The 27,958-nt window shown below is 44.1% G+C and overlaps 1 protein-coding gene across 1 annotated transcript; it reads left to right on the top strand.

The window, feature by feature from the left end:
- The first annotated feature begins 544 nt into the window (after nucleotides 1–544).
- RDH10 (retinol dehydrogenase 10) lies at nucleotides 545–27,823 on the top strand. Its single transcript, XM_067712060.1, has 6 exons — nucleotides 545–1,183; nucleotides 2,814–3,049; nucleotides 23,155–23,253; nucleotides 24,466–24,611; nucleotides 26,196–26,327; nucleotides 26,434–27,823. Exons 1-6 carry the CDS (start codon nucleotides 895–897, stop codon nucleotides 26,555–26,557), a joined length of 1,026 nt encoding a protein of 341 aa, XP_067568161.1. The 5' UTR covers nucleotides 545–894; the 3' UTR covers nucleotides 26,558–27,823.
- The last annotated feature ends 135 nt before the right edge of the window (nucleotides 27,824–27,958 follow it).

Here is a 27,958-nt window from a genome sequence, read left to right as displayed (position 1 = left end):
GGCTGGAGGCTGCGGCCACGGCCATGTGAGAGGGGCTGCCCCGCCGCGGTTCGGCGGACGGCGAGCGGGCGGGGGGCTGGGCCGGGGGCGGGGTGCGCCCGGGGGCGGGGAGGGCCGAGCCGAGGGAGGGCCGATGCCGCCGCCGGCTCTTCCCGGTCGCGGGTTATATAGCGCGGAGTGTGGAGCCTTCTCAGAGGCGGTCGGGAGCGCTCCGACTTGCAAGCGGCGCTGCGCTTCGGAGCCCGGTGCCCGAGTGACAGCCGCGGGGAGTGCAGGGCAGGGGGACACGAGACCGCGGAGGCAGCTGCAAGACGTTGGGGAGCGCTCTCCTGCACCGAGCGAGTCGCCCCTTCCTGGCGTTCCCGCTGCCCCGCACCCCACTCTTCTACCCTCTCGCAACTTGGATCAAGTTGACAACTCCCGCGGCGGCCGGCCGGCCCGTGCCGTCTCCGCTGCGCGCCCCTCCCCCGGAGTGAGAGGGAGCCGCCGCGCCGGCTCCGGGGACGCTCGGGCGGCGGCGGCGGCGGCGGCTTGGCCATGAGAGCAGCGCGCGCCGCCTAACTCGCGGCTGTCACCGCCGCTGCAGCGGGACCGGCCTGCGGCGCGGGCGCTCCGGGACAGGCGGGCGGCAGCCGGCAGGAGGCGCCGAGCCGGGCGGCTGCCGCGGCGGGCACAGCCCGGGGCCACCGCGCCGAGCCCGGGCGGGAGTGGCCCCGCGCAAGCGGGGAGCGGCGCTGCGCACTCCATCCCGGCGGGCACCTCGGGGGCGGGCGCGGGGCGCAGCCTTCTGGTCCCAGGAGCTCTGACAAGCGCCCCCGGGCATCTCGGGGGCTGCGGGGCGCGGGGTGGGCGCGGACGCGGGCGCTGGGCTCGTGCGGGGCCCCGGACGTCGCGATGAACATCGTGGTGGAGTTCTTCGTGGTGACTTTTAAAGTGCTCTGGGCGTTCGTGCTGGCCGCGGCGCGCTGGCTGGTGCGGCCCAAGGAAAAGAGCGTGGCTGGCCAGGTGTGCCTCATTACGGGCGCCGGCAGCGGCCTGGGCCGCCTCTTCGCGCTCGAGTTCGCCCGGCGCCGGGCCCTGCTGGTGCTCTGGGACATCAACACTCAGAGCAACGAGGAGACGGCGGGCATGGTGCGCCACATCTACCGCGACCTGGAGGCGGCGGACGCCGCGGCGCTGCAAGGTAACTGGGACCTGCACCCGAGCATTGTTGGGTCAAGCCTCTTCCCACCCCCGCGCCCTACCCTGGAGGGCCCCGAAACCCCACTGTCACGGTCAACCCTGCTCTCGAGGAAGAGAACCCCCCACCCCCACCCCAGCCCGGTCCTCTGCGAGTAGAATTTGTCCCCTAATAAAGGAACACGATCACCTCTGTATTAGGAGGGAGAAAGTGCGCCAAAGCCTTGTCTTAACGGAGGTCCTGTCCCTTGGAGCACGACTGTGCGGTTTCCCAAGCCCTCGGAGGCTAAGGAAGGCGAGGGAACTTGTTACCACCGGTTTGAATCCTAAAGAAATGTCTCAGTCTCGTTTGCGAACGGGAAACTAGTGTCTTTGGGAAGTTGTTCTCAGACTCTACTGATGCATGTGTATATGTTACTGCGGTCTGAACCGCTGAGACTAGGGCGGCATTGATGATTTCACTATAACTTTAGCCACGGGAAAATAATTAACATTGTTTCACCAGAGATAAGTCAGTACTTTAGTTACATACTCAGCCTGATTGAAAGGTAACCTCCTCTCTTAAGGGAAAACGCTTGAAGGATTCAAGCCCTATTGTAAAATTCATTCCATGTTTTTGATAACCTTAGGAAATCTGCATTTCTGGATATTTATTAACTAACCTGAATCTGAGTTTTTTTTTTTAAAGCCAAAGCGGAGACCATAATTGACCATAAGTTTGGGTCTGGGAGATTTGGTAATGGCTCTTGCATTTTTGACAATTTTTTCGTTTCCAGGGAAAACATTGAACTATATCTGGAAGATTAACTTGGGCACCACTCCTCCCCCATGTTGATCATTTGTCACCAAAATTATTGGCACTTGCCTTTTAGGTCAGAAAACTAGTATGTTTTCACCATTGGTAAGAGGGTAGCAAATAGAGATTTTTGTGCTCCCTGCCTAAACCTAAAAGGGAACAGTCGTTTTCCAGGGAAGGTTTTTTTGGTTTTTAAATTGAGTTCTTATATGGTAAAATTGCATATTTACCTGTAAACTTGGTTTATATAAGAATGCTTCTTTGGGGAGTTCAGCTACTCCAGTTAGACCAAACCAGTGTGAGTCCCACTTTTTTATCAGAAACTTGGTTGATTTCTTGGCTTTGGATGAATTCAGATCATTAATTACAATTTTGATTTGTGAACCTTGAGATGAGTTTCCATTTTGAGGGTGCACATACTAAAGAGTAAGAGCTGTTTCTGGCGACTGTTCCCCCAAAAAGAGGAGTGTGTAGTGCATGTCTTTGGGAGGAGGGGGTGTTACTCTCTGGGCTGAGATCAGTTCATTCCAGGTGTCTTTAGCTCCGGGAAGCCGATCCCATGAGGTCTGACTTGTATTGGGCTTGTCACAATTACATGATTTTCCCCTAAGCAGAGTTATCCAGTAAATTGCTGTAATTCCCAAAGACTTTTGGGGGAGGAAGGCAGCTGTAAGCTCCGTCATTGGCAAGGCTTACGGTGTTAGAAATTTGAAGCTCACTGTAGTGATTTTTGTTTTGTGTGATCTTTGTCCTGCTGATGGCCACGTGACTCATGTTTTGCACCCCCCCATCCCTTCTCTGTTCCATTTTTTTTCGTCATCTGGACTTCTGAGGACAGCTGGGAATGGTGAGGAAGAAATTCTGCCCCACTGTAACCTGCAGGTTTTTACCTACACCTGTGATGTGGGAAAGAGAGAGAATGTCTACCTGACAGCGGAGAGGGTCCGCAAGGAGGTTGGCGAGGTCTCAGTCCTGGTCAATAATGCTGGCGTGGTCTCTGGGCATCACCTTCTGGAATGTCCTGATGAGCTCATTGAGAGAACCATGATGGTCAATTGCCACGCACACTTCTGGGTAAATATAAACATGCTTGTTTTTATTACTGGGCCCTACTCAGCAGGAAGGCTGGGAGGGAGTGAGACTTCGGGACCAGCCTGAAAGCCACCTGCACTCTTTCACCACAAAGCTTACTTCCACTTCACTCCTCCCCCGGTGAATTACAACGTATGCCGGTTACTATTAAATCGTTGTTTTCTTTTTTTTTTCCCCTCCAATTCAGTATTTCTGGAGAGAGTAGAGGACTGAACATTTTGAACTAGTTTGGAAGATTGCCATAAAAATAACAAGAGGGAGCATAAAACCCTGGGTTTGTTTATTTTACTTTCTGTTGAGTTTGTAAAACTTTGGTTGTTCTTATGAATTCCTAAAGTCAGAGTTTAGGCTTCCAAATTACTGCTCAGCCACATTTTAGAAAGTGCCAGGGATTCTGAGATCAGCATTTGTGGTCCCATGGGAGTGGTCAGGCCACCCTGGCAGTTCCTTTACCATCCATTGACTGTCCCCAGGGTCTGTGACATTGTCCTGTTGGGGTATATCTCAGCACTTTCTCAGCTTAGAGGATGCGTCTCTTTGGAGAACAGAAGTCACCCTGATAGGACCACAGAGTCCCTATGTAGAGGGCAGGGGTGTTGTGAGACCTGGCAAACCGGGGACATGCACCATGTCGGCTTTTAATCATCAGAGCTATTACATCATCTAAATAGATGAGAGGGGAGGGCCTTCTGCTCTGGGGGCAAAACTAACCCCAGTTTTGCAACTAAATTTATCTTCAGTAATGGTAGGTGTGAAGTTCTCCCCTATAACTGTACACTCTTGACCCACTTTCTGCTTTTCTTCCCCCATAGTATTTCTTCTTTTCTTTTGTAGGCAGGTAGGATCCAATAAAGAAAGGGTAAGGAAATAGGTTTGTTGTTTTTCTTTTTTTTTCTCTCCCATAGGCGGCTTAGCCTTCTAACAGAACACAACAAAGAACTGTTTCTCCTAAATAGGTCACATTAAACCTCATTAATTTTTTAGCAACTGTTTTAAAAACTTAATCTAGCTATAGAAGTACTTATTCAAATGTTGCTCCTTGAACATTAAACCATTTCTCTGCCCCTGGAAGAAGCTTATTTTAATGTTGTATTTTTAAACGTGAGCTTTATTTAATTCATTTCCAGAGCTCTAGAAATGAACATTTAAATGACATGAGCTAACTCATATCTATGTTTTAAACGCATAGGAGGTTACCAAATACAGTTTGGAGGGCTTTGAGTGTGCTTGTGTGTGTGTGCACCGGGGGTGGGGAACTGAATATAAGTCCTTGCTGCCGTGGGGTCCACAGGAACAGGCGGCAAGTGACAAAGGAGTGGATCAGGTGAGTAAAAGCCAGCACAACAGAATAAACTTGGCAATACAGTGTATCAAGAATCTTGTGTGTTTATAATTCTGAGTAAAACAAACAGCCACCACTTGAAATAAAAGATGCACATAAATTGCAAGTAGACTGTAGTTTTCATATTTAAAGCCTGGTAAGGATGAGGCTGCCAGAGAAACACCAGCTGATTTCAGTCACGTTGTCATCCTTAAACAGATATCCAGCCGTCGGTCAGCTAGTTATGAACCACCAACACCAGGATTGTTTTTTTCCAGTAACCTTTGACTGAGATGATGTATGGTTTCCAAAATATGAACTTTTACCTACACAAAATACTCTGAAGTTTAACCATCTTGCCTACCTTCTCTGCATGAATATTTTGCTGAATTGTACAATTTCAAACATAACAAGATTTTTTTCTTTTAATTTATTTTTGGCTGCATTAGGTCTTCGTTGCTGCGAGCGGGCTTTCTCTAGTTGCGGCGAGTGGCGGGCTACTCTCTTTGTTGCGGTGCGTGGGCTTCTTATCGTGGTTCTCTTGTTGCGGAGCGCGGGCTCTAGGTGCGTGGGCTTCAGTAGTTGTGGCACATGGGCTCAGTAGTTGTGGCTCGTGGGCTCTAGAGTGCAAGCTCAGTAGTTGTGGCACACGGGCCTAGTTGCTCCTCAGCATGTGGGATCTTCCTGGACCTGGGATCAAACCTGTGTCCCCTGCATTGGCAGGTGGATTCTTAACCACTGTGCCACCAGGGAAGTCCCAAACATAACGAGATTTTTAAAGAAACTCCATACAATTGCTCTTACAAGCAGTTAGGTACTTGTAAGAGAAAAGAAGCTTCTTTTTGCTAGACATCCTATAAAAAGAGAGCTAATTAGAGTGTATTAAGCATAGAAAATCCATTGCTTTCGCTTTGAAAATGCACATCAGTTGATATACTTCTAAGTAGAAAATTAAATCAAATTTCCAACGAAATAAACTACTGTGGACCTGAATCTCTATACCAAGGAGGAACATACCACCTTCTCAGAGTCCTTACTTTGCTTAGAGATGTTGCTTAACGTCTCTTAACATCAATTTAGAGAGTTCTTGGAAGCTTTGACAGTAATGACGTCACTTCATATTAAAATCTGGGAGGCTCCTGAATTCTCCAGCTGTTTTTCCCCTAAGCATCTAAACTTAAGAATTTATTTTCTAAATTGAGTCAAAAAATTCATTTTAGAGTTGGAATTTCTGGCTTCTTGCCAAGACTTACAGACCTTTTAAGAAGAGCTCTAGCAACCAAAATTTAAAAGAAGACTTACTATAATTTTATAGTGATTTATTTTGTGTGTTTTGAGGGGCGAGGTTTAAGTGGTACAAGTTACCACCTGAATTCAGTTTCCCTTCCAGTAGTCCCCTTAGGTGAAAATGTTCACGGTAACTGTTCTCAGATGTATTGGCATGTGCTTTTTCCCTTCCAGAAAAAATAACCAGCATGTCTTTTTGCTGCATCTGGGTGGGGAAAAGAAGTTGCCCCATACATTTTAAAGAGTGGATCAGCTGAGCAAAGACTTGTTCATCATTTGAGCAGATCATCTTTAACCAGCCTTTTAAGTAGCAGTTGGTGTCTGTGTTCATAACATAATAAAGAGCGTGTTGATCCTGACCCAGAGGTAAAGTCATAGGCAGCGAACTAGAAACCATGCGGACGTTCACTGAAGAGCTATGCGGGCTCCTCCTTTGAACCATGCCTCGTGCCACTCCCCCAGCCTGGAAGGCCCACTTCTCCGCTCCGCATATCTTTTGAGGCCTGGCTCAAGTTCTTCATGTAACCTCCATCCCCACTCCAGCCCTTTTCTGGCATTTTTGCTTATCAGAGCCGCAGGGATCCTTAGAGACCATCTTGTGCAACCCGTTGTTTTCTGGCGAAGCTGCCGTTCAATGACTTGCCTCTTCTTTCCCTTGATCTCTCGCAGTGTTTGTTGTCTCCCCCATCCTCTGCGCATAGTATGTGCTCTTTGGTGTAACTTTTGATTCGTTGTGCCCTGAGATCCCCAAGTAGATGGCAAGCTGGCTGTAGGCAGTTTGTTATGGCCATCTGTTTGTTTTCCCCTGCCAGGAACAAAACTCTACTCCTAGTCACTCAGTAAATGTTTGATAGTATAGGCTAAGCTTCCGCTTAAATATTTAGAAGGTAACCTATTCAGAGAATGCTCACATGGGTCTGGCTTCTGAAGTTTCAAAGGGTAAGCCTTATGTTGGACTAATTCAAGCTGCATAAGATTGACGGGATCTCAAAGTGAGGCTGTCTCACATTCGTTATTGTGTCTGTCTCCTTTTGTTTCCCTCCACAACTTTTCCATTCTCCCTGCCCTACCTGTAAGCTTGCTTTTTACTGTAGTATATTGACTCTGCTCATTGGTGCGAGGCTAGCGACTTTGAGAAGGCAATCTGAATCAGCTCAATTTGACTATATGGCAGTCATTCATATTTGCCAGTGGCCGAGCCTCAAGGAGAGGATTCCTGCTGCAGTTCTTTCCTTGCTTCTTAACCTCGAACCTATTTGCATACACGTTAGAAGCTTTTGCAGTACTTGGCATTATTCTGCACAGCCCCCCAGTCTGCTGTGATACTTTACCATCCAGTGTTCTATCACCAGCAGCTCTCCTAGGAACCTTCCCTTGGTCACCAGTCAAGAAGTGATAGATTTGAGGTAGGTTCTAATCAGCATAATCTGTTGTGCAACATTCGCAGTTAGGACAAGAACGTGAGAATGTGTACAGTACAGTGCACTTGAATGTTGGCATAAGCCAGAGAAACAGTCCACTCAGGTTCTCTCTGTACCTGGGTGAGATGCAAAAGCTTGAAAATGCCTCTCTAGTGTCCTTTGAAATATGGAGAGTTGGCCTCTATATAGCAACTGCAAACATGTTTCGCCCAAAACATTAAGTATTGCTTCATTTGTTATTTTTTAAGAGGAATCTTAAAAAAAAAAAAATCATTGCTTGCCATTTCTAAAAGACAAAGTTTATCTGTAGATCCTTTTTGACCAAAGAGCTGCACTTGGCATTTATACGAGAGCAGCAAATTGATCCCCGATTAACCAAAAGGGGGAAGCAAAAGCATTTAACTCCAGGCCTTTTATGTTCTGAAGAAGTTTTGCATGGTAAAGGACTAAATCTGTCAAATCGCTAGTCGGTAATTTACTTCTATTGATATGATAGTCAGACAAGATAATTGGTAGTTAATTAATAGACCACTTAACTTAAAAGGTTTCACAGTTTTAAAATACTAATTACTGAATTAGGCATTTATCTATATCCAAGTGTCTAAAGTCTATTTAGTTAAAATCCATCCAGGAAAAGTAAAAGCCCACCAGCTAGATCTGAGTAATGTAGCACTTAAAGACATTAGTGCTGTGGTTGTACCTAATATCTCATGAATGGTCCCTAATCATTAATGCTTAAGTTCTTACGTGATTTACTGGTTTTTAATCTCAAATACTATATTCCTCTGATCTCTGGTTAGAGAAATCTAGTTGTGGTCAAGGCTTCTTAGATTTAGAATTTTAAAAAAAAAAACATTTCTATTCTTATAAAATTATTTGACTGATACTTCCTACTCCGAAGCATAATATTAAGAATTCTATGGAGTATTGTTTTCCCTACTAAAAACTTGAAATTCATGGTGTATTTTCAAGTCTGTACTAGAGCTGGCTTTTGTTATTAAATGAATTCACATGCATAAAAATCAAATGTTTGAGCTTCAGAAATAAACTTTTTGTGTCTTGAACCAAACTGTAAATTGACATAGGGTCAGCATACTTTATCTTATTAATTCTCACGGTCACAGTTAAACACCGAGTAAAACATCTCTTTAGATAGCAACTGCGTGGATACTTGGAGCTCTGTACCTATCAGGGTCATTTCACAGCCTTCTTTCCTAACGTAAAATAAGATCACATGCTCACTGAGCTTTAAGTTTCTATATTTGATATATTACATGCTGGACCCAAATCTAGGGCTACTAGAAATAAACATCTATGACATGATAAACTGTCACTTTACATAACTGGTGTGAGCAGGGAACCATCCTATAAAAATCTTCCCCACACCTTTGATAAATGTTGTAATCTGTGTCTGGTTATCTGAGTTGTTTAGAAAATATTGCTAAGTAACCAGTGTCATATGAAAAAATAGCAGGGGCTTGCTTAATGGCCACATCCAATGTGTGACGTGACCTTTCTACAGAACGTGAGCCTGTTGACCATCTCTTTGAAACGCTGGTGCTCTAGCTTCCATGATAAGCCCCCTTTCTCCTGCTTCTCTTCCTGTCTTCCCAATCCTCTTAGCCTCCCTACCTCCGAGATACGATGGTGGTTTAGTACGGCACGCGCAGACCTCTTCTCACTGTGCACCTCTAGTTGAGTAATCTGTTTACTTCGGTGGCTTCAACTGTGATTTCTAAGAGTTCCCAAGTTCATACAACTGTCTCAGCTCTTCCACGCATTCCCTAAAACCAGCAAGCCTCAAAACTGAACGAATTCCTCTTCGCCCCTTCTTGAACTCCCTGGTGTGGCCAGTACCAGGCTTGGAAACATCAGCAGTGTCTTTAATTCTCCATCCCGCACACATTCATGGGTCACCAGATCCTGACTGATCTGTTGCTATCATGTACTTTGATCCCCTCCTTTCCGTTCCCGCCTCCTCCTCCGTGCTTCTTTCACCTCTTGCCTGGCCTCTACAAAGAATCTCTGAACTTCTCTCCAGTTTCCAGTCTTTGCTCTCCAACCCAGGGTGATCTAAGCAGACTTGAGTTTGTTAGATGCCTGCTTAAAGATGATGCTGACTAGAACCTACCCCAAGCCCTGTGTGACCATATTGTCCACAGCGTGAAGTCCAGGCTTGTGAGCATGGCAGCTTAGGCCTTCCAGCGCTGCTTTCCACCTGCCTTCCAAGCTCATCACCTATTACACCCCCTGGCAGACTGTAAACACCAGGCAGGCTGGACACCACGCTGGGCCTGAAGGGGCCCGGCACACTCAGCTCTTCTGCCATTTGGGTCCTGTCTTACTGGGGAGACAAAAGTTGAATAGTTCAGACAAAATGTATCACTACTCCTGAGAAAGAAAAGCGAATACATTCAAAATCTTTTCACGTTGACTTCATAGTGTCTTTATATACTAAGGGGGCAGTCCTTGTAGAATAGTGTCAAGTTCCTGGTTCAGGGAATGGACCTCTCTTGTTTGATTATGTGCTGTTTATCTAGATTCCTGGAAGCAAACTTGGTATTCTTTTCTCCCTCATTATTTCTACATCCAGGGCTTTATCCAGTGTCTGCCCAGGTAGAAATTAATCTATACGGCACGTCAAAGTGGAAGCATCCGTTAGTCTGCGCTAAGGCTAACACTGCTGGGACAGCTGTTTCAGAAAGACTGAGTGGAGAATGCCCGGTAGAGCCCTCAGCCACTGGATCCGATGCGTGATCGGGTCACTGCGGCCCCAGGAGGGCTACAGACCCTACGGTTAAATGCTTCACTGCTCACATTCTCAACTTATTCTCTTCCTTTTCGTTTGTTTTTACCCTAACCATTTTTCAGATTTTTCAAGATCTTTGGCAAATTCTAGTGAATTGACTTGAGTAACTTGAACATACCTAAGATGTGACAATCAGAAAACACTTTCCAAGCAGTTTAATAACCTCACTGGGAAGGTGGAATGATTTTTTTAAAGTAGGAAACCCCTTTTTATTTAGGTTTTTTTCTTGAGTTGAGGAATATTAATAGCAGATTCATCTAAAATTTCTGTTGTAGTTCTTTCAGAAACTAAAATTAAAGCCTATTTCAATTAAGATAAGTAGGCAAGTTGCCTCTGTCTAACCCCACTGTCTGCCTGCGTGGCTGGATGCAGAGGGGACGTGTGCGGTTTGCTAGCTTGTGTTGGAGCGCTCAGGGAAGGAAGCTCCTGACCTTGGCGCAGCTACAGACACTGCACTTGGAAAAGTGCGCTCGAGCCTGTGTGAAGTCCTAAATCCCCGGGATGGTTTTGGACCCCCAAGTTGTACTATGCTGAAATTCCACTAGGGGGTGTGCTGGCAGGATGGATTTGTATCTTATTTCCTTCCGCACACAGCCAGTAATTGTCCCAAGATAAAGGGCCTTTTGTCGTTGATCTTTGGAGTATGACAAACTGATAGTCCTTAAGAAACAGGGACCTATTCCCTGCCTCAACTGAATGGGTTAAATCCAATGTTTTGAGCCTGTTACTCTAGGAATCAGATTAAAATGTGTGAATCTCTCTTGGTTTAATTAGTTGATTTCTTATCTCAGAAGTTACTATCGTAGTTAGCTATTCAAAGAACTAACCCCTTCTTATAGTTCTATTTACTGAGCTAAAAACTCCTTTTAGGCGGAGACCCCTTGTAAGCATAACCAGAAAATAACTTGGAGGATGGAGTCCTTTACTTCATTCTTTGAAAATATATGGTAGACAGATAAAGCATACAGCTGACCTAACCCTGTTCAGACACCATTGTTTAGAGTAGAGGTTGTCAGAGTACGGCCTTAGGACCTAATCTCATTTACCCTGACACACATGGCCAGCCGCTTCCCATCACCTGGACCTCTGGGTTTACGCAGGCTTATACCATCACAGCACTGGCAGGCGTGCCTTCCAACAGAAGGATGCCAACATCTCTTACTTGCTCTTACCCAGCATGGCCCGTTCTTGAGTTTCTTTTTCTTTTTTACTTTATTTGTCAATTCCCTCAAAACTCAAGTTCACACCTGTCAGGGACCATTTTCCTAAATGCTCTGAAGCTAAAATTAAGTGAACCACAGGGAAAAAAAAAGAATATCCTCTCATAATGATGATAAAACTTTCAACACCGCAGCAAGTGCTGCTAGAATATTTAACAAGGAAGGGCAATTACTGCTGCAACCTTGAGTGCTGTCAAATGAGCCCAACTGACAAGCCACTTACAGTGAATTCACATTTGGAAACACAACGTGACTTGGTCTGTGAAACTTTCAAAGATCGCGCAAAGATGTGTGAAAGGTGACAACGGTGTTAACATCGTGAACATTGGCGTTTTGGGGGTTTGGGGAAACCACAGTGTTTCTCATTTGCTGCTTGCATAAAAATGTGAATTTCTTGCCTTTCCTTCAAATGGCTTAGTACTGGAATTTCTGAATATTAACACGGTTCAGCTTCTTAGTGTTATTCTAAACAATGGGGCTCAAAATAACACTTCCAAATCAGTGTAACTGGGAAAATATTTGTGGTGTAACTTATGTAAGCACATGGGTATTTTGAGGACAAGTGCAACTTAAAATTCAAAGCCTGAATTTTTTTCCCACCTGCAAATTGTAATTAACATACTGCCCCCTGCTGATTTCTCAAGGATTTTTTTTTTTTTTAATGGGGATAGTTCTACAACCTCTTGGGAAAGAGAAACATCAGGTGTAATAAATTATTTTTAAATAGTTCTGTACTAACTTTTAGTATTTTTACATTTGCTGGACTCTTCTCCATCAAGCAGTGTAACTTGTATTTTTTAAGCGTTGATTTTCTGACCCCAGTAGAACTAAAGAAAAGGATTCGAGAAGTGGTGTTACTGGAAAGTGTCGGTTGTTTCCCAGCATCTCCCAGGATTCCGGAGGAAGGGGGCAGGCAGCTGAAGCGGCTGTTAGCCCTGTGTTTGTGAGGCTGCTTCTAGTGGTCAGGTCCTGGATTTTTGCCGGAAGTGTGGTCTGACACTACGTGGAGGGCAGGGAGGCTTGCGAGCCGTACACAGTAAGAACCGGGAATTGCAGGAACTTGAAGAAACGACATAACCCAAAATAGATAGCACTTCTCACCCAAATAGCCTGCCTATAAATATATGCTTAATTAGCCTTGGGTACGTTTACTCTACTTTTACATAGCACTTAAATTTTACAAAGCCCTTTCATAAACACTTCTCTCTCATTTGCTCCTCATAGCAACTCTGAATTAAGTAGAGCCAATATCCCCATTTTTATGGATGAGGAAACAAACCGAGAGAGGTTATGGGACTTGCCTAAGGTCACCACTGGGGAAGGAAGAAGCTAGGACCCAGACCCTCAGCCTAGGACTTAGTTTAGAAGCTCTACAAATACTTATCTGGGCTACATGTTCAAAGCTCCTGGTAGATTCTCCTAGGAGTCATTTATGCTTGTGCCCTGTGGTATAATGTAAGAATCCACCTTCAAATGTAGATTTTTTTTTTTATTAGCATGGTTAGTTTAGCAATGACTAATTAACCCTAGCTTAATATCCCCGGAAAGTTTGCTTCATAAATTAGACAAACATGTAAAATTCTAAAGACCCAATACCACACTAGAATTTTATTACCAAAGCCCAATTCATGTGTTCTTCTCTCCCTTTTCTGTAATTTTCCATGGTCTGTGTCTGAGATGGTTACTGCATTGACAAGAGTGTGGTGTATCCTTGGTCACTCAGCTTCCTTCTCTTCCTAGTTTGCATGTCAACATTGACAGGACAGACATAAAAAGTAATGAATAAAAAGGGCTCTTCTACAAAGACTGGCTGAACAAAGTTCTATAAATACTTGGAACTGAAATGGCAATAACAGTGTGGTTTTAGTTTAGACTTTTGTTTGTTTTAAGCTTATCTCCTGGAAAATATAAAACCTTTATTCTGTTACATAATATTCTTTTGAGAGCAGAATTCCAGGTAACTGTGTGAGATTTGCTTTGGAAATGCTAATCATGGATTCTCAAAATTGTGCAGTTTTGGCCAGCTGATGGTGTCCAAACTTGTGGCCCAAGTGTCTGACTTTTAAAGGGGTAACTTTTTCCTAGGTAGGGTTTTCTCACAGGCTTACCAAAGCGTGAAAGCTTCAGAAAGGTAAATGTGGAAAATTTAAAAGGTAAATAAATGCTGAGGCTAAAAGGGTCTAAATTCCGTGTCTTGAAAGCTAAGCCCTCAAAGCCTCTGTGAGTAAGGGGGAAGGATTTTGAAATCTTCTAGGTCTCTTTTTGAGAGCTTGTTCTAATGGGGTCAGGGGTGTCTTAGTCCATTTGGGCAGCTCTAGCAGATTACCATGGACTGAGTGGCTTATAAACTACAGGAATTTATTGCTCACAGTTCTGGAGGCTGAAAGTCGAAGGTCAAGGCTCCGGGAGATGTGGTGTCTGGTGAGGACCAACTCCCTGGTTTGTAGACAGCCGTCTTTGCTGTAACCTCACACGGTGGAAGGGGGTGAGGGATCTCTCTGGGGTCTCTTTTATAAGGGCACTTATCCCACTCATGAGGGCTCCAGCCTCCTGACCTAACAACACCACATTGGGCATTAGGTTTCAACATGAATTTTGGAGGGACACAAACATTCAAACCACAGCAGAGGGGCTTGCTAGTGCTAAAAATGGATCCAAGGCAAATATACATACAGTCAGTCTGTAAACTCCCATAGTTGCCCATACAAAGCTCCCAGGGATCTTGGCATCAATTTGAACTGGCATTTGTCTGATAAACATTACTGGGGAAAGGATGTGGGAAGTGGAGAATGGGGCCTCTCAACCCCTAATAAATACTGTGGTTCAGAGAACACAGGTAGGATAGAGGGCAGAGAAGTTAGTCTGCCTTTACTTGCTGAATTTCTAGGAGAAATTGATCTGAAGCCACTTGAGGTTTAGCGTAGACGTGACCTGGCTCAGGCTACAACCTTAGGCTCAGCCTGCGGTCCAGAATGGCAGCAACAGCATCACCCCATCAGGCTGCATGTTAGAAAAGCAAGCTCTCAGGCCCTCTCCTCTCCCAGACCTACTGGATCAGAGTCTGCATTTGATTCAGATCCCAGGTAATTCTTGTGCACATCAAAGTGTGAGGAGGAATGGCTCTTGAGCACATATTTCCCTTCCCACTTTCTCAATATTCTCTGCTTTTCTTTTTATTTTATTTTATTCCCTGAGCTAATTAGCCCTTTAGGGATTTTGTAGACTAGGAAAATACTACACCATGCACTCTAGGGTCCGCCTTGTCTAGGTGTTGTTTTTGGTTTTTTATTTGGGTTCCAGGCCATTGTTAAAGGGGGAGCCCAGGTGCTCTCTTGCTCACTATCCCCCTTGGTTGCTGTGCCCAGGATGGAGTTTCCAAAGCCATAAACATCATGGTACAGAGTCAAGGCTATGCACTGAAGAGATATGTTCTTCCTGCCCAGGACCAAACAGCTGTCTGGAAATAGGTTGCAGGAGGGCAGAGACCTTGCCTCTCGTGCACCCTGCTTCTCTGCTCCTAGCCCCTGCAGACTGTCAGCATTATCTCCCTTCAATGGTATTTCTGAATTTAGTGGTAGAGTGGTGGTTTGAAGGTATTGGCATGTAAACTACAATGGGCTTTTGAGCCCATATTTAAGACGTGAAATTTTTTTAAGCCTAGAATGTCTTGCAAAGCTAGAAAATGTCATTACAATATGAGACTTAGAGCTTAGAAAAAATCATCACGGGACTATATGGAACTTGATTTGCTAATGTTCACGTTCCTTCTAAAGAGTGGTTCTCATGGGGCTCTTTTCCCCTCAGGGGCATTTGGCCACATCTGAAGACATTTCCCCTTGTCAGAACTGGTGGGGTTATTACTGGCATCTAGTGGGTAGAGTCTGGGGATGCTGCTAAACACTGTACAACGCACAGGACAGTCCCCACAATGGAAAATTACCCAGCACAAAATGTCCATGGGGCTGAGGCTGAGATGCCCTCTTCTAGAACACTGGCTCTCGAACGTGGCTGCATAGTCAAGTCACCTGGGGAGTGTCGCCTTCCCCGGCCAGATTCCCTCCCGGGTATGCCTGGGCCTCAGAAGGAACACCTCCCCCGGATAATTCCAATGTGTAGCATCGTTTGAGAACTGATTTCTAGAAAAGGTGGCTTTTTACAATCCTTAAGTGTCTTTAAGAGTTTTGCAAAGTGTTTGTTTGTTTTGTTTTTTTAACAATGCCTAGCACAATACAGGTATCTCATAGACCCCCTTACACAGTGAGTAAGTTCTAAGTTGTTACAGTGCGTGCCTAAGAATAAAGTGAGTTTTCAGGAGTAACCTCTTGATTTTATGTATCTGGAGTTTAGGTAAAGATGTAATTTTCTATAAAGCCTCCACAGTAAGCACCCTGGAAAGCAGAGAAGAATTTGAACCCTTTGCACAGATGAAATACGAAGGATGACGGAAGGGGATCACGGGGGCCTTGCTGGGCTGTGGCCTTTGGGTTGGGCGCGGGCTGGGTCCTGCCACTTCAGATGGCCTAAGCAGGGGCTGAGCTCACATGCACGTGGTTATGCCTCATGGAAGTAGTTGCCAGTCACTCGAGCAGAACCGAAGCCTCTGCCCTGTGGAAGGTCTGTTTTCATTACAGTTTCGGCGATGTGATTTGAGTTCGGAGCAAAGCAGAGGGATTAATGACAACCTGTTGTTTAGCAGGCTATTTGGCTGCAATTTTGTGGGCTATTTTCACTATTCTGTAAAGAGTTACTAAATCGGGTCAGGGGCTTGGGGAACACTCCTTTGATCATCTAGGACTCAGCCAGGGGGAGGGTCAGGGAAAGCAGCCTTTCAGAACCAGTGTGCAGCATTCATTGTTCCTTTTAAAACATCGAGCTTCCATGGACTCAAGTAAAAGACAGAAAAACGATGATTGTAGTTTTTTTTAACATGTAAGAGGCATGGATTCACATTGCATTATTTGAAAAGGCACAGCCATGACAACATATAAGTGTTGAATGAATAGATATTTTTACTGCTCACCAGATACTGGCAACTGCACTAATGGAGTTGCTACCTTATTGAGTCATTTATGAAAGTCTTAGGCAACTAATACCTCTGTGTTACGACTTGTGTATCGAACACGTGGTAAGAAAGAACGAGTTATTGGATATGAGCCGTCGTAACATTTTTGAGCTGAGAAACCTCGGAGATCTCCTTTTTGTCTCACAAATGAGTTAAGCCAAGAGAGGTCAAGTAACAAGGAAGGTTAAGTGATTGACAGTCAGGACCATGTGGTTTCTGGACCCTAAAGGCCAGTGTACTTTCCAGACAGATTGAGTTTTAAGTCCCCTCCTTTTCTGGTATTTCTGCACAGGGAACTCCGAAGTGTCAGGGAGTGTTGATATCTGAGTTGCTGCCTTGGGGTAGATTCATCCCATGTTTTAACAGTGGGAAGGCAAGTTAGTGAAGCATTTATTTTTGCTGAATAACTAATGGCGTCATCATCTAGGTGTTCATTTGAAAAGCCTCGCTCTTTTATCAGCTTCTTGGTTGCAGGGCAACTGTAGGCGTGTACTCGTGCATGTGCGTTAAGTATTAACTGCTGATGCCTCTAAATGTTAAACCAATCCCTGTGGCCTCAAAATAATAACAAAAAGGACAGTAGATGTAACATTGATGTGAATTTGATGTTTATGACAAATTCTTCTCTATAGCTAAAGAGAGAACATTTTGTGTCCAGCAGGTAGAGATTTTCATGAACATTTTGTTAAGTCTGAGGGTCGTTCCAGGTTTCAGTACCTTGGGGCTCTGTTGCACAATTTGTCTGGAGACCTTTCTTGTCTCTACAAACACACCCACATAGGAAAGAAAAAAAAAAAAAAAAAGCTGTCATCGAATTACATGAATTTCAGAATTTGTGCTGTCAACTGCAACGAAAGTATTTAAAGTCAGTTTATTGCTAACAAATACAGATTTGGGTTTTACTTCCTAGTTGAAGACAGTTTTGTAATGAAAAATTTCAAGTTACACTTTCTGTGGTCAAAGTGAAGTTTCTGGAGTTTGGTGCTCAGTACGTTGATGAAGCAGATACCTGTAAATCTACTGGATTAAGAATACTTAGCCATGGGTTCCTTTCCCAGATTAGCTTGGGAGTAAGTCACCCTTTCTTTAATCTTTGAGCACACTAATGATTAACCCTATTAAATAGCCTTTTAAGCCCAGTTCCCTGTATTTTCAGCACCTTCAATAGTTTGTACTCTTGAATCATCGTTTTCCAGGAGAAGTGACTGAATTTTCATAGAAGAGTGCCACCAGATGTCATTTTAGCCTTGTAAATAAGCAGTATGTTCCTCTGTGATCCCGACAAAGATAAGTTACTCTCACAGCGGCGGGCGGAAACAGCAAAACACCGAGGAGAGTCGCTGAACCATTTGGAGGGGTACCATAGGGATGTCCAGTTAAACGTTCTTTGTTCAATGGAGCCTTGATCGCATTTTTTCCAGATCATACATATTGCTGCTATTTGGAGACTCTGAAAATCCTTAAACATAAATACATCAGAAAACTGTACTGTACATGTGCTCATGGTGTTAAGCCTTTTCCCATTGTAATACGATTTTTGGTCCCCTTTAGAAATGAAAGTTTTCTGTTTCTTGGACATTCAACTGAGAGAAACACTTCAAAATGATTCTTTTAAAAAGATACCTTTTCTTGAATGGACCACAGGACAGTCATGCCAATGCACAAAAACAGAGTTTGAGGCCTTTTCCTAACTGTGAGGAATTAGCTTTGCTTTTCCCTTAGTATCCATTATCCTTGAATAGCTTGCAAATATGGAAAACATTCTGAGTGTTTTACCTATACCTTTAAAGTGTCGTCAATCTTGAAATTTCAAAAGTCGGCCTTTGCCGGATACCACATTTCTTCGCGTTCTCTTTTGTTTAACTTTAGGTTAATTTGTCCTGACAGTGCAGCTGCGGGCTCTGCGTTGCAGTCTGTCATTAAGAGCACCAGGAATGATCTGGAGGGTTGGAACTGTTGGGAGTTAATTTGGCGTAAACCTAACATTCAAAGATTTCTCAAGATATGACATGTCATGTCTGTGTCCAGTCACACTTCTGTTTAAGAAGTTCTTGTTTATATTATAAATATGACCTTTACAGTTATCTTTCAAAGTGCCCAGTGCTTTGAAGAGGAACCCCGAGGAGCTATGGAGATATTAAACTTGTGAAGCATGTTTCGTAGGAATGTCAGTGTCTGTCTGAATATCCTCTTCCTTCATCCCTTCCTTCCTTCCTTCCTTTCTTTTTTTTCTTTTTAGTCACTTAGCAACCCTGTCAGCCTGGCAGCTTATGGTGTTGGATATGGTCTTGTGATAAAATTAATCACAGGTAACCAAAGGTCTATCATCATACTTTTTAGCCAGGATCCATTACTGAAAGAGTTTTCTCTTTTGCAGATAAAATAATCCCTGGGTCCCTTCCAATTCTAAATTGTCTCACTGAACATACAAATTGGTTGCTGACTCTGAGACTCCCCCGCCCCCAGGTCAAGAGTCAACCACATTTTCCTCATGACGATCTAGATGTCCTCCCCTGTGTCTCAGACATTTGAATAAGAGGACAGAGCTCAGAGTGCGGTTCTCTGACTTAGACTAAACATCTAGCTAACCTTGCCACCCACTGTTGGGACCAGCTAACTCTGGTGACTGATCAAATGTACTCCCTTTAGCCATCCCTTTAGCAGCTGGTAACTCCCGATCTGGATAATTCGTCCTTACAGTAAGAGAACACAACGGTCCCGGTGTCCGGCGGAGCTGCCCGTCTCAGATTCACTGTCGGCAGCACGTGCGTGAATTTACACTCAAGCCATTTGGGTGTGTGCCGCAGATTTGCTCGTTCTTCTAACGCGTCTCAGACAAAGATCACGAACCTGAGCTTGAACTGACTGGTGTCATGGCAACTAGCACTTCACCTCTTGCTGGTCCCCATTTCATACGTGCTACAATATTTGTGCACATTAATAATTCATCACAGAGTGCCAGATTTCTTTGTGCTGTCAAACGGTGTCAAGGACAGACTGTGCTGTGCTCGCTCAGATGTCACCCACCAGACTGTTGAGGGCAAGAGTAATTAGAAAAGAAAACTCGTCGGGTTACTCGGGAAAGTTCCCGAGAGCGCGATGCTTTCTCACCACCCATTTACAGCACTTCTTCTCATAACGTAAGGACTAGACTTCGTGTTGATCAAAGTTCATTTGGTAATGTGCCCCAGACACAAGGCAGGGCTTTGGTTGTGGAAAGAAGGCCCGGGCGGTAATTGCTCGCCTCCACTCAGGCAGCAAAGGAAATGATTAACAGCCTCAGTGCTCGGTCACATGGATCAGGCTCCAGCCTGAGCCCTGCAAGCTCGGGTTTAAAAGGAAACCTGAGTGTCCCCGGTATGAACGCTCTTCCCCCAGGCTTGCCTTCACCCGGCATCCAGTAGGAGCTCAGTGGTGGCCACCAGCTTTGGAAGACAACCAGTCTGGGTCCCAAGGCCTCCCGGCCCTTGGATGGCTTTCCTCCCCTCCCAGTTTCCCCAGCACCTTGTCTGGTGTTTCCGACATTGCTAGTAGTTGTAATAACTGTAGCAGTAGACGTGTAAGTGGTGAGCCTTTCTAAATAAAGAGCATAGACCTTTGTCTTGGCATGTAGAAAGCACAGTGGCGCGCTGGTTTTGTTTCTACAGAAGGTCCCGGATGAGGCAGGAGGCACAGATTTTATAAGAAGTGTTGACCTGCCACAGCCCTTTTTTAAAAAAATCAACCCCTTCCTCTTAAAAGAAAGCTTCATACTAAAACAGACAGACCTGTGCCACACTTTACTAGCAGCTTAAAGTGAAGCCTATTTCCCTAAAAAATATGTTTACAACCCACAGTTGGAAAAGACTTTAGCCACATAGCTATATTTGGATTCTTTTGTTTCTCTCTTTTTTCTTATTTCCTTTAAGTGCAAAACCAGTAGCTTAAATGTCCCTCCAAACTACTTTGGTGGGGGGGTGAAGGGAAGGAAGCAGGCCCAAATCACAGGTTTTTTTTGTTTGTTTGTTTTTTCTTTTTTTTTTTGCGGTATGCGGGCCTCTCACTGTTGCGGCCTCTCCCATTGTGGACGACAGGCTCCAGATGCGCAGGCTCAGCGGCCATGGCTCACGGGCCCCGCCGCTCCGCAGCATGTGGGATCCTCCCGGACCGGGGCATGAACCCGTGTCCCCGGCATCGGCAGGCGGACTCTCAACCACTGCACCACCAGGGAAGCCCCCCAAATCACAGTTTTTAGCATATGTAGCTATAGCACCCTGCTTTTGTAAAGGATAAACTAAAACTTATATATTTGATGTACTGATGTAACACAGTTACATGCTGGTGAGGATAAATTCTGCTTAGAGACGGGAATGAGACCTGCTGCCATGTTACCTGTCATCGCTTGGCCAGATCATAATACAAGACCTGCATGTAGTAGGTGTTCAGGAAATACTTGTTGAATGAATAAGCTAATTCTGCCAGGTCAGGAGGGGACATGAATCCGCTTCAGAACTTTGCAAGAAATTAAACTTAAAAACAGTGAGGAGGGACTTCCCTGGCGGTCCTGTGGTTGAGGCTTTGCCTTCCAATGCAGGGGGTGCGGGTTTGATCCCTGGTCCGGAAGCTAAGATCCCACGTGCCTTGCAGCCAAAAGACCAAAACATAAAACAGAAGCAATATTGTAACAAATTCAATGAAGGCTTAAAAAAATAAAATCAAAACAGTGAGGAATTTGGTAATCTTCTGTCACCTACCTTCATATGTGCTGGGGATCTGGATTAGTCATTTAACACCTGCAGGCACCAACATGGAACACGAACATGGAGAAGTCATTAGAGCCCGCCCACTGGGTGTCTGGGTTTCTAGTCAGGCCTGGCCACCGGGTAGAGTTAGTGTGGAAACAGGCTGGGAACGAGCACGGTCAGCGATCCGGATTTGTCAGGTAACCAAGTAGAAAATTCCTACTGGTATTCTGTACTGTGTGTAATTTCTTAGGATGTACTCTTGAGTCCTTCTACTTACTTAACTTAAAAATAAGACCTTCATACTAAATCTATCCCTGTCTTTCAAGACTAGAGCAAACTTTTAAAACTTAGACGTGGTCTCTGGATAATGTCAAGACTAAATTTTATACCTTTTAGCTAACTGAGGAACAATTAATTATAATCAGATATCTAAAATAAGACTTACAGGCCTGATTACTTAAGGATGTGTTTTGTAGTTTAGATTGGAATAGATAAGCTTCCTTGTGATGTTACTATATTGAAATTCTATCCCCATATATAAGCTCTAAAGCCTGAAGTTTCCAGGTGCTGTAGACTGAAAGGACAAAACAAAACAAAGCACCGCAGAACATAATTATATGTTACAGTGAATGATACTGATTATATGTCTTAAAGAAATATGGACAAAGTCAAGGTGAATAGGATAATATTAGATAAAGGCTTAATACCATAACTACCTGTGATAGAGAATTATTGAGAGACTCTGGTGACATAATTAACATAAAGCACTTTGAAAAGCATGAGAGGCCATGTAAATATGTGATGAATATTACACTTTGAATTATATAGCAGGGCATCGGGGTAGATTGTCAGAGAAGAGTTGAGATCATGGGTAAAACCTTACAGGTGAGAATAAGCGTGACACAGGTAACAGCAGTGAGGAGGCCCAGACACATGGATATAAGTGGGGACCAGGGGGTTATGTGATGATCAGGAGTCAGACTGGGGAAGACCTTGGGGTATTTCACAAAGATTCATCTGGCAACTGAACGCATCATGGATTGGGACATGGAAAAATTTCAAAACTAATGGAATGACTGTTTGATCTTGTACATGCAGAAGCTATCAAAACAGATAAGCTATGTATGCAAAAATTCAGCGATCTGTTAGCCGGGAAATCCTCTGAGAAGGGAATGCAACTCTCCTTTAAGTCCACTGGTCAGTGTTTGGGTTTCTTTAACTTAATAAATCATGGGAAGCTGTGTTGGCAGTGGGCTATAACTCAGCAGTGGACAGATTGCTCTTTGCTGCTTTCTTTTAAGAAGCAGGTTATAAAACTGTTGGGAGCCTGGTGGAGTAGTTAATGGATCATGTTAAGCAATTTGAAGTAATTAAAAAAAAAAAAATACAACCTTGCATCTGGAAGGCAAGAAAGCTAGAGAGAAAAGAGAAGTTCAGTGAATGAGAAATCGACGCCGCCTTTTGGGTCCACTGCCCTGGAGCTTCTGCCACGTGCTCTGCCCCCTGAGTGGCCAGTCACCTGCCTCCGTGGGGAAGTCACCCCCCAGTATACCCCACAGTGGAGTGTGGTCATTCAAATGCTATAAATTGTCACAGCAGAGTTAGTGTTAGGACACATTTTTCATTAAAATGATTCTGTACCTTACCCTCCTTTTTTTACACCTAAAATACTTTACCTCCTGTGAGCATACTTGGATAATACAGCTTGGATGCTGGAAGATGCTTCTGGAATATCTCTTCATTCATGGGTCTGTTGCTGTGTAGACACAGCCATGAGGTAAACAGTACACGAGGCTTCTATTCGTGGGTAAGCGGGAGGTCCCTCACAGACCATGAGAGGCTGCACTGAAGTGTCAGAGCATGAAAAGATCTCTGACCTGGGAGTAGTTTAGATTAGCAGATAACTATCACTTGAAAGGTGATAAAGAGCCTTCTCCTAATGGCTTTCTTTTCATCTCTGGACATTGTCCCCGAAAGCTCTTGTGTTACAGTCTTGTTGGTCACGGCTTATAACAGGCCTGCCATGCCGATGATACGGTGCTAAGTGAACCAGACGCCTAAAGGATCTTCTCTTTTTGATAAATGTAAAATATTTTCAAACAGATTGGGAAATGTAACGTGTGGGTAAAACTTTGTTTCGTGATCTTGGGTTTGTGGGGTTTCTGTTTGTTTTTTGTTGCTGTTGTTTTTTAGGTGAAACCCATAACGTCAGTTCTAAAGCTTGAATCTTCCTTTTCTTTCAGACCACTAAGGCTTTTCTTCCTACCATGCTGGAGATTAATCATGGTCATATTGTGACCGTTGCAAGTTCCCTGGGATTGTTCAGTACTGCTGGAGTTGAGGTTTGTCATGATAAAGCATGTCCTTCTTTCAGTCGGTTTATCTCGAGAAGAATACACCAAAGTCCTAGGAAGGGTACCTGCTGCCCGCATGTTCCTGAAAGGCCATGGAAGCACGCTACCTGTGTGCTGCCTGTGGAATGCTCCCCAGCAACCCACGTGGCTCTACGTCTTCTGCCATAAAGTCACTTCTACTAGTTTGACAAAGCAGCAGCAGCAGCAGAAGTGGGTGGGCCCGTCCTCAGTATGGCCCCATTTTCATTAGCAGTTGTGCTTGACAATAGTGGGAAGGTGCAGGGTCAGGATGAAACTGGAGGGCAGTGGCAGTGCCACAGGGAACAGATAAATGAGGCCAAAGGTTGACATTCTGTTTTGGTCCACTTGCCAAAAGCGAGCTGTCTTGTGTTAGCTCATCAGATGAGATGCTTAGGGCTGATGCCAGGTGTCTGCATCCTAAGTCTGTAGAACTGGGCTTAATCAGACCCTGTTCTTCACCAAATTCAAGTTACAAAGCGTGTGTACGTATATTGCTCTGCGTGCTGTTCATCCCACGGGTGCCTGTAGCGGAAAACTGAAAACAGCATCCCATGCAAATATGCAAAAGGATGCAGAAGAGACAGCTTCTACATTCTACGTTTCAATTCCTAATTTTAAAGTTGGGTAATGGAGAAGAACTTTCTTCCTATACCGTGAGTCCTTGGGTTAAGTTCTAGTTTAACTTTACAAGGTAGAGTTATCATTTCCATTTTCACTTGGCCCTAAAAAGAAAATGGGATCATAACAGCTTATAACCCCAGCTAAACTCGCCTTTGTTCTCCTAGCATTAATTTAAACAAACTGGTTTTTCAGTCTCCTTTACTGAACAAGAGACCATTTGTAAATTTTCCAGACACTTCAAAGCGAGCCTCTCTCCATTTTTAACTCCAGCTCGTTCGCTTTCATAGAGTCCTTTGTGGTAACTTCCCCAAAGTAACCTGATACTTCGTTGATGTGGCAGAAAGTGTTCATCTGTTTCTGCTGTTACTTTGAAAATATTATTTCTGCACCAAACCACATCAGATATCTGTCTTTTAAAATGCTCTCCTTTTCTTTGCTTAGTCACCTGTAACCTTTTATATCAAACATGTAACCGGAGTAACGGGACCAGGGCAGCTTGGGATGGGTCAGGGATGTGGACACGTACTGAGGATTTCTGCTCTTTCCCCTCTGCCTCAGGATTACTGCGCCAGTAAATTTGGAGTCGTGGGTTTTCATGAATCCCTGAGCCATGAGTTAAAGGCTGCGGAGAAGGATGGAATTAAAACCACGCTGGTTTGCCCTTACCTTGTAGACACTGGCATGTTCAGGGGCTGCCGAATCAGGTCAGTAAGGACGCGCCTTAATACTGACAAGAAGCGGTTCTAACAAATCCTCTTTCCATCTTGGGAGAATATGTGGAATCAGTCAGATCTCCAGCCGTAACCCACCTCGCACTTCAGTATCTGTCGTTTGGCAGCTCACTTGTAGCTTTCGTTGGTCAAGGTCTGTAAAGTTGAGGCGTGTACGATTGATAAGCAAGGACTGGGATTAGCTCACAGAAGGTAGCCTATGAGCATCAGTAGGAAACGGCTTCTCTGCACCTTCAAAGAGCAAATACTCAGGATTTTCCTTAGAAGCTACTTCTTTAGGAGTGATTTTCTTTCTTTAATATTAACGTTAGTACATAAATGCGACTTTGGTTTGGATACGAAACAATGTCACTGCCATAGAAGAGGGTGGTCTTTCTTCCAAAAAGACCCTTGAATGAGACACCCCAGGTTTGGGAACTTCCTTTTTGCAGAGAGTGTATGTAGCTAGATTCACTCTGACAGAATGAGAAGAAACGTTGAGATTTTCTAAACATGAAATGAAATACCACCACACTTTGGAGGGAGGAGGCGTGTGGGAATAGCCATGTCAAGTCACATCTGACTTGAGCTAAGCGGAGTAAACAAAGCCGTGACTCATCAAGAGGACACTTGTAAAGACATGCTGACTGTGAGATCTCTGCTTGGACGAATCTGACAGGCAAAGCGAGAGAACCAAACGAGTTCCCCATGGGTCAGGGCCGATATGGACACATCCTGAGCCTGGCCACGCTCTGAGCAGGTGGAGGTGATTTGAGTCATTTCCATCTCAGGCTGACTCCAAGTCTGGACCAGGAACGGACTCAGCCCTGCCTCTTTTCCCGCGTGTGGGCGGGGTGTGTGTTGCTTTGCTTTTTGCCTCTTACGGATGGACCGGACGCTGGGGGTCTGAGGAGCTTAGACTGTTTAGCATCCTGTTTAGCATCACAGCAGGTGTCCAGCGCTGCGGAGGGGCGCGAGGGGGGGGACGATGAAAAGTCAAAAGAATAAATTGTATTAAGTTATTTCAGTGGGTGCCTGGATGAATTCAGCTGAAGGTAGGGTGTCTCTGTGCACTTCATTTCAGAGACCCCCGGAGAAAATGCCACGGCTTTCCCTCTCCAGGCACCCGGGAAAGCACACAGCTGACTTATATTTCACTCCGAAAGGTTATGTTGGTGTTTACACACCATCATTTGAACTACACTTAATACTTAAAAGTTTGGCATCTTGTTTGGGTTTAGTGTCTGTTATGCCAGACACCCTCTCCTTTTTCAATTGAAAGAAAAAAAAAAGTAATTTGAAATACATTTCAAGGCATGTTGAAAACACGACTTTCTCACTTTACAGAAAAGCAGACCAATTCTGCTTTTTTTTAAACTTGTTTTCCAGACTATGCAAATAAAATGTGTGCATAGTAGGAAAATTTAGAAAATACAGAAAAAGCACAACGAAGCAAACAAAACGAATTCCAAATTCTGTTGCTCAGATAACGTCATCCTTCGTGTTTTGATGTGTATTTCCAGTCTTCCCTATTTTGTGTTCATTCTTAATTTCGTCTTTTGAATTTGTAACTCTCAGGAAAGAAATTGAGCCTTTCCTGCCCCCTCTGAAGCCCGATTACTGCGTGAAGCAGGCTATGAAGGCCATCCTCACGGACCAGCCCATGATCTGCACCCCCCGCCTCATGTACATCGTGACTTTCATGAAGAGGTAAGTGTGAGGGGGCTCCCTCCTCGGCAGGTCTTCCCCAGTCCGCCCCGTAACGTAAGGAACACACCACGCCTCACGGGGGCTCACTGTGACTTTTCCTTTTCAGCATCCTCCCTTTCGAAGCAGTTGTGTGTATGTATCGGTTCCTAGGAGCGGACAAGTGTATGTACCCCTTTATCGCTCAGAGAAAACAAGCCACAAACAATAACGAAGCAAAAAACGGAATCTAAGGATCTTTTTTGTATGGAATATCACTTCTACCAGAAGACGATCAAGGTATCTCATTCCGACCCACATCAGCATGACTGATACTCTCTGGATTCTAAATCCGCATTGACTTTTTTTTTTTTTTTTTCCCAAATCAACTTTTTAAAAAAATAAAGTGTAAATTAACCGACTAGAGTGCTTGGAAAATGTGATCAGCGTAAATGAGCTTAAGCTGTTGCCAATGGGGTCCTTTTCCGGCAGAACCCTAAAACCAGTTTTATCTTTTAGACAAGCGCTGTGTGATGTCTCCAGGCTACCATTATTTTTTCTGAATGAGCAGGGAGTCTCGAGATGATAACGACAGTGTGTTTCATGTGTGTGGTTTTTCTTAATTCCCATAGAGTTTATTAATTCTTGTAATTAATCTCTAGCCAATCGACACCCTTGCAACTTCAAGGACTGATAGTGCTATACTTTCTCATGTTTTCGAAGTTTCAGTTTTGCAAAGCCTGTGTGGCTCTCTCATTGTGTTTGTATGTACAGCTCTTTGAAAATGGCATTTTGAAATCTCTATCAATTGGAAGTAGATGATGATGTCTGATTGTTACAGTAAAGGTGATCAGGTCTCTTTGTTAAAGTCATAACGACTACAGTGTTGGTCGAATTTTAAAATGAGTCTCTGAGATCTTTCCTTGAGTATCTATTCCCCTGGAGACCTATTGATCCAAAAAAAGATCATACATTTTCTACCTATGAATTTTGCTGCATACAGAAAGTGCCCTTTCCTCAGGAAGTTGCTGTGTTTCATTTCTTTGGATGGACTTTGATCTAGAATACATAGCAGCTCTGCAAAGAAACAGTTTCTAAACATGGGAACTTCTGCATTTAAAAACGTCCCCATTTTTGTGCCAACTATGATTAGCAAGGGGGAAAAAATCTTATACTGTGGAGTACATATGGAAGGGTGTAAAGATTCTTTTGAAAGTTTTATTCACATTGTAGAACAGCAAATGACATTTTTACAGTATTTTTTTGTAAAGCAAACTATTTTGTGCCTTGAATTTGGTAAATGTGTATTAGTGAAACGTTGTAAAAGTGAACTTCTACCTCTATATCTAAATGTATACCATCCACTTGTAAATTACTATAAACTATTATGTGATTGCTTTTTTTTTTTTAGAATGTCCTGTTTAAATAGTGACCAATGTTTTAGGCTATTAAAATAAGCCATCTTTTACTAATTAATTGGGAAATTTTATAAAGGACTGATTAAATTTAAAGAAAACTTACCTACAAATGACTGTGTGATTATTAGTTACCAGCATTGTTGCAGGGACATTGTGTTCTTTTTTTCCTCCATGCCATATCACACCTCAAAGAGAGATGTTTGAACGGGATAGTGTTCAGGAACAGACATTGATAGC

This window comes from Pseudorca crassidens, chromosome 17, assembly GCF_039906515.1.
Source record: "Pseudorca crassidens isolate mPseCra1 chromosome 17, mPseCra1.hap1, whole genome shotgun sequence".
NCBI lineage: Eukaryota > Metazoa > Chordata > Mammalia > Artiodactyla > Delphinidae > Pseudorca > Pseudorca crassidens.
The sequence above is the reverse complement of the archived record's forward strand: the minus strand, read 5'-3'. Positions and strand labels throughout refer to the sequence as shown.

What these genes read in the sequence shown, in the direction of transcription:
- RDH10 (XM_067712060.1), top strand. Translation starts at nt 895, where the DNA reads ATGAACATCGTGGTGGAGTTCTTCGTGGTGACTTTTAAAGTGCTCTGG. An exon ending in TTCAGGGGCTGCCGAATCAG is followed by an intron (nt 24,612 to 26,195) that starts GTCAGTAAGGAC and finishes TGTAACTCTCAG; the next exon opens with GAAAGAAATTGAGCCTTTCC. An exon ending in ATCGTGACTTTCATGAAGAG is followed by an intron (nt 26,328 to 26,433) that starts GTAAGTGTGAGG and finishes TTTCCTTTTCAG; the next exon opens with CATCCTCCCTTTCGAAGCAG.